At 45.6% G+C, this 7,036-nt stretch overlaps 1 protein-coding gene across 1 annotated transcript; it reads left to right on the forward strand.

Moving 5' to 3' along the window:
- Window positions 1-1,530: 1,530 nt before the first annotated feature.
- On the forward strand, window positions 1,531-5,769 carry FABP5 (fatty acid binding protein 5). Its single transcript, XM_032421767.1, has 4 exons — window positions 1,531-1,713; window positions 4,310-4,482; window positions 4,854-4,955; window positions 5,519-5,769. The coding sequence occupies exons 1-4, from the start codon at window positions 1,635-1,637 to the stop codon at window positions 5,570-5,572; spliced, it is 408 nt and encodes a 135-aa protein (XP_032277658.1). The 5' UTR covers window positions 1,531-1,634; the 3' UTR covers window positions 5,573-5,769.
- Window positions 5,770-7,036: the final 1,267 nt, after the last annotated feature.

Genomic DNA, 7,036 nt, shown 5'->3' on the forward strand with positions numbered 1-7,036 from the left:
GCAGGGAGCCCAATGCGGAGCTCGATCCCAAGACCCTGAGATCATGACCTGAGCTGAAGGCAGATGCTTAACCAACTGAGCCACCCAGGCGCCCCGCCATCTGGGCTCTTAATGGCACAACTCTACGGCCTGAGTCCCTCGCTATTAAAATGGTACCACAAGAAAAACTGGGCTGACCCTAAAATTAGGGCAGGAATTTGAAATAAAAAAGATATAGTGCAGGGGAATAAATGTCCTGAGGCATGATGGGAAATGACGAACCTCAGATTTCAGTTTGTTGAGGATGGAATGTGAACCAGTGTCTTGGTATATATGGTTCAGGAGATTGTAGCCTCTGCTCTTAGCTCCTTGAGTACAATGAGCTAGAGGCAACCAGGTGTGGTCCTGTTTCACAAGGTCTGATGGGAGGACTGGACAGGGATTCTGGTTCTACCACTTTGCAAACATTCCCTGCCTCAAGTCCTCTTTCAAAAAATTGGGACAACACTAGCAAAAATTTAGTGGAGCTCAGAGTTAATGGATAGAAAGTGCGTAGGAAGCACAGCATCTAGCACAAATGAAACTTACCTCATCTCATCTCACCATCTAGCTCAGTAAATGAACCTTAACTCCATCAAGGCAGCTGGCCTCTCTGTGTGGCAACTTTCTCACCTCATCCCAGCTCACTCCCACAGGGACCTAGGATCACCCGGTAAGATACTGTGACAAGTACACTTTGAAAAGTACAATACTCTACACAACAAATACAGGGTATCATTATAATTAAAGGCAAAGAGGAAAGTGCTGGAGTCTAAATACTTGGGAGTCTGAGAAGAAACTATGAAGGGCTCACTCAACTAGGAATGTAAACGAATAACACATTCTTGATGGGTACATTTAATAGCAATGACAGTCGCTTAAACTGAAACTTCTTGAGGAGTTTTAGTTTGGAAACCGAAATCTTCCCCTACCCCGTGCCTTCTGATAAAATCATCTAACTCAAATCAGGTACATACTGGCCCTGAGGCCCTAACTGGACAGGAGTGGAGGAGGGAGTTGAGGAGAGAGGTGGGGGGTGTCCTGAAGGTGGGGAGATCAGGTTCTCTCAGGAAGGTATGGGATGTTGGTTAGTCCACTGACTAGAAGCGGAGATGAAGGAGGCCAAGAAGTTTATCAGCCCATCAGCCAAACGACCACCGATCAATCAATTCCTGCCCCCAAACCCAACAAGGGCTAGTCGATCCGCTGGGGGTATTTCGAAGGAAAAAGAGTGGCGGCTTGGGAGGTAGAACGGTGGGGCGCTGGAGAGGTGGGGCCCCTCCGGCTTCAGGCGCTGGCGTCCGGGGCGGCGTGGGGCGCGCCGGGCGAGTCCCCGCTTGCAGGAAGCGCGGGGGGGGGGGGGGGGGCCCCCCCCCCCCCCCCCCCCCCCCGGGGCGGGGGGAAGGGGTCCGCGCCTCGCGCCCCAGGGAGAGAGGCCCTGGGGGCGTGCGGGGGGGCGGGGCGGGGGCCGGGCGAGGCGCGTCTCTCATTGGCCTCTCGGAACCGCCCGGCGCGCGCCGCGTTTATAAAGCAGCCACGGGCGCCTGCGGGTCGGAAGCCACGCTCCCGACGCCCCACTCTGCTCTGCTCTCTAGGCCCGCCGGCCCGCGCCCACCATGTCCACCATTCAGCAGCTGGTAGGAAGATGGCGCTTAGTGGAAAGCAAAGGCTTTGACGAATACATGAAGGAAGTAGGTGAGGCTCCCGGCCAGGCGGCGCCTGTAACGTGGCGAGTGTGTGTGTGTGTGTGTCTGTCTGTTCCTAGGTCCCCTTCAGCGTGCTGAGCTCAGCGGCGGGGCATGCCCGGCTGTCTACCCCCAACCCCCGTACCCCCATCCATCTCCCTCCCCACCCCCCACCAGCACGTGGGCAAGCAGCCGCGAGAGCAGCGTGCGCTCGCCGCCCGCCTGCGGATTCTGAGATGTTCCGTCTCGTGGGCCACCCAGCTCTCTTTACTTTCCCCTAGCCCACGCGGCAGCCACCCGCACTGCTTCCTGTCCTTCAGCGCACTCCTCTTCCTCCCACCCCAGGCTTCACTTCTTTCAACCCCATCAGACAGCCCCCGTAACTTTCCCGATTTTTCTTTTCCCACCGCTCATCTTCCCTCCTCCTGCCGCCATCCTGCCTCTCCCACTCGCCCCATCGTGGCCGCACCCACTCCTTCTTTCCCACCTTGCTCCCGCATTGCCTCATCTTTTGTTCCTAGATGGCGTGCGGGTCCCCTCTTCTCCACTGGGCGCGGTTTCCAGCAGAAACCCTTTAGAAGGTCTGAATGGGGCGACAGCTTCGGCTTTTCTTCTGCCCTCGGCCCCCTCTCCCCCCAACCCGCAGGCCCTCTGCCCGCCCTCCCCGGGTGAGCCGGGTCCTTTGGTTTGAAGCAGCTCCCGGTGGAGCGTCGGGTTATCCTCGCCTCCCGGCCACAGAGCGGCGCTTAGAGGCGTGGTGCTGGCGACGCCGACCTTCTTTCCGCCGCCTCTGCCCGGCCTAAGCGCCGCGGTGGGCAGGTGGCCTCTCCGAGGGCAACGGCGGGGCCTGCTGTGCCCACGGATGGCCACGCGCTGCTGCCCTGCCCTCTGCGTCTCGAGGCTGAGGGGCCTAGAGGCAGGGAGTGGGTTTTCTTGGAAAACCGCAGAGCCCTCCTGTGGCGGCTGCTTTCCAACTGCACGCAAGATGGGGGTGGCCCTGCAGAAGGCCCCCCACTGCTTAAAGCCTTTCAAAGCAATAGGAGTCTCTGTAGGAAGATTCCAGTTCTCTGCTCTCAAAACAGTACTTGATTCTCTGTTATTGTCCTTTTCTAAGCCAGTGACAACGATTGTATGCTGGTTGACACACTGGGTAGATTAGCAAACAAAAGTGGACCTTTGTCACAGGCCACTAGGAAGTGGGATGGAATACTAGAGCATGGATCTTCTCTGAAAAGGGGCTTCCAGCCCTAAGACAACTTCTGGGACCCTGAGGCTGCTTTAGAAGCTGCCCATCCCTCAGATGTTAACATGACAGCTTTCTGGTGCAGAAGTTACTACAAAGACCCTCTGCTGAAACCTAGTCCCTGTGGCACTTCAGAAGCCCTCCTTCGTTAGCCTTTATCCAAGACAATGACAGGTGAAGGCTGGTTCTGTGGTGAATCTTGAGTGTAGTTATGATACTGTGAGTCAAAGTAGAATGCAGTCTTTTTCTTTTTTTTGCACTATAAATCTAGATCAAGATAACTCTGGAAAAAGCCAATTACTGCACTCATAGCCAAGAAATGTCTGTGTGTGTTCACTTGTGTGAAGACCAAATAAAGAATGCTGTTTCTCTGCCCTTTGAAAGTGAATGTGTTCATTGGGTGGTTTGTTTCCAGGGTTCTAGAGTCATGAAAGTTGTCAAGGTCAATACATTAGAGAGCAATCGAGGTGTGAGAAGAGCAGAGCCCTATATTTGTTCAAAGTGAGAATTAATAAGGACTCATCTAACAACACGAGGCACCAGCCCCCACACTGGCAAAAGAGAAGGCACCAAGAGGACATTGCAAGCCTAGCTGAGTTTCTATCATCAAGCCAGTTATTCTGCTTAGGTTGTAGTCTCGTCTGTGAAACCAGGATTTGGCCTAGATCTAAGTTTCCTTGTAAATGTTACCATTAGGGAGAAATACATAGATCATAAATTAAATATGATGCCAATATAGTAATTGAGTTCCACAGCTCTGAAATGCTTACTGATTTTGAGGATAAAATTTTCCCAGTTTATTAGCATCACGATTGTGCGGTTGACTCTTAAAACACCATGCTCTTTGAACAGAATCGATTTGGATTTTGTGTAGTTATTAATATCAGATACTTATCAAGAGCTTTGTATGTGTCAGACTGTGTGCTGGAGTCCTATAATACAGTGTTTGGCAGAATTGAGTACATCCATTTTAGAAGTCCAGATTTCTTCGCTAACTTTCTGAAGGCCAGCATAGCATGGTGGCCAAGAGCTTAAAGTTTGGAGCCAGACTGCCCGCTCTGTTGGTTGCAGCTCTATCACTTCCTAGCTGAATGAGCTGGGGTAAGTTACTTCAGTGCCTCATTTTCTCATCTTGTAAAATGGATGCTATCTACTTCTCACACAGTTGTTGCAAGGCTTCCATTAATTCATATATGTTAAGTGCTGGCACATGGTAAGCGCTGGATATGTGTTTACACTTGTTATTGAGAAGTGAGTAAGTGGAAATATGTACCACACAGTAACTGCAATCAAATTACTGCATTTATTATGTAAACTATAGCTTTGGTCTTCCTGTTATTTAACATGATAAACCATTCTACAGGAGTGGGAATGGCTCTGCGAAAAGTGGGTGCAATGGCCAAACCAGATTGTATCATCTCTTCTGACGGCAAAAACCTCACCATAAAAACTGAGAGCACTTTGAAAACAACACAGTTTTCATGTAACCTGGGAGAGAAGTTTGAAGAAACTACAGCTGATGGCAGAAAAACTGAGGTCAGTCATAATTTAACAAAATCACAGAGGCTTATAGGATGATAGATTGTATTAATAATATTCTTACTGTTTATAGGCAAAACTTAATGAAAAAGTAAAATTATCTGATGAATTGAGTTTGACCAATTAGTGAAAGTACCAGCTTCATAACTTAGTCTATTTTGGAAAAATAGTTTAAGGAACACGAGAGAGAATAAGTGTCTCTTATGTGGGGGTCTAGATTGAAAAGCATAAACTATATTATTAAAATCGGTATGGGTTAATGAAGTGGACCCAGAAAGGAAAAGATGAAAAAATGTTGATTAAGGAAGTTATGAGCCATGGCATCTCTCTGAACATACTTTGGAAGATTAAAAAGTGTATTTTTGCAGACTGTCTGCAACTTCACGGATGGCACGTTGGTTCAACATCAGGAATGGGATGGGAAGGAAAGCACAATCACAAGAAAATTGGAAAATGGGAAATTAGTGGTGGTAAGTGCCAAACTTCTTATGTCTTATTAGGCTTTTGTTTGCATTCAGAGTTCACGTAACTGCTCAATATCACTGATCATGAACATGAGAACTAGGTTTGGGTAAAAAAAATTATAAAATAACAAGGTAAACACTAGAACACTAATAACTAAGAAAGCCCTTTGTGGGGGTAGAGACATGAGATGATGTAGCAGAGGATGTACCTGGAGCTGGGTTTAGTTTATGCTCACTACTGCAATACAGTAAAATCACGGGCAAGCCACTGAACTCCCTTCTTGGACATACATCTTTCCATTTCTTTAAAATAAGGAACAACATTTGCAGTGATCAAATGAATACTTTAGATTTTGCAAATCAATACTTTAGTTTGCAGTAAAGCATACACATGTCATAAGCAAAATAACAGGTTCTAGCTTTTCAAACCCAGGAATTCTAAAATTCATTTTCTCCATCTATGAAGTAGATTAGAAAGTTTTGTAGGATGCCGATCCTAGCATTTAACTACTACCATTGCTCTACGATGCAAGACTAACCTAATTCTTTAATATTGTTCTTTCTTCTAGGAATGCATCATGAATAATGTCACCTGTACTCGGGTCTATGAAAAAGTAGAGTAAAAATTCCATCATCATTGTGGACAGGAATTAGCTGTGAGGATGAACAAGCTCAGTTCAATGAGCAAATCTCCATACTGCTTTTTTTTCATTACTGTGTTCAATTATCTTTATCACAAACATTTTACATGCATCTATTTCAAAGTGTTGATTTAATTAGGATCATCCCTTTGGTTAGTAAATAAATTTGTGCTATGCCAGTGTTGTATGCTTTTTTTTAACTTCTTAGGAAATTAGTCGTAAATTTTAATAAGTATGAATTGAATAAATTCTGGGGTAGTCTTGAGGGTACTATATTGAGATCATATTTTAGTAATTTATATGTAGAGCTACTTCTATGGCAAATACACTACCAATCATTTAAGCTTGCCCTACACTATTTGAACTCTATATCAACTCAAGAATCTTAAATTTCTGGCAAAAGTCTATTCTCATTAAAAAAAGAGCTACATAAACTTTATAATTTAAATATTAGAATAAAAGTTAGATTACCATCATTGACCAGTGATCGTACTTTTAATAGTGTACTTATAACTATTATTCAGGAGTTCTGCAACCCCAAATTCCTTTAATTAACTTTATGAGGGCCTACCATGTGCCAGGCAGTGTTGTAGAGGTTGAGGCATATCTGGACACAAGGTCAAATCATTGCCCTCACAGCTTTGGAAGGACACAGTGGGTTCCTTAACAAAAGCTGTCGAAGTAATACAGCTCTAAAATACTTCCTGTGTGCATATATAAAGAATAACAATTCTAGTGAATACCTGTTCTGCTTCTCAAACTCAAATACAAACATCTGCAGTTCACCTTTGGAGAAACAGCTTGTAGACATTGGGCTAAAGCCTTATGTGCATGATCAGCAGAGCAATACTTAGGGGAACTAGTACCATTATCTCTATTCAGCAAATAAAACAGGTTTTGACTAACTGACTGGTTCAAGGACATAGGAATTAGCAGAGCTGGATTGGGAACGTACATCTCACGGAGTCCACTCAATGACTCTTCAGTCATTCTACGACACCACTTCTCATCAGCTTGTATTAAGATCCTGAGTCTATAATGTCCCTCAATATAATAATTGAGGCTTTTGCAAAACTACTCTGAAATGCTAGCTGGTAAGAATCTTAAGAATTACTGAAAGCTAGCAGTCAGGGAAAGAGCTCAGCTCACTGACGCTCTAGGCCTATGCTGTCCAATACATAGCCATAAGCCGCAGGTGGCTATTGAGCACTCGAAATGGGGCTCATCTCAATTGAGATGTGTTGAAAGTAAGATACACATGGGATTTCAAAAACTTGATACAAGAAAAGGGTGAAATGCCTCCTTTTAAAAATACTGATTACATGTTGAAATAACATTTCTGGATACAGTTGGTTACCTAAATATATATTAAAAATAATTTTACCTGTTCCTTCGTTTTTTTACTGTGGCTAGGGAAAATTTTAAAATTATATGTGCCGGCATTTT

The sequence above is a fragment of the Phoca vitulina genome, unplaced genomic scaffold, assembly GCF_004348235.1.
Source record: "Phoca vitulina isolate PV1807 unplaced genomic scaffold, GSC_HSeal_1.0 scaffold25, whole genome shotgun sequence".
In the NCBI taxonomy this organism is placed as follows: domain Eukaryota; kingdom Metazoa; phylum Chordata; class Mammalia; order Carnivora; family Phocidae; genus Phoca; species Phoca vitulina.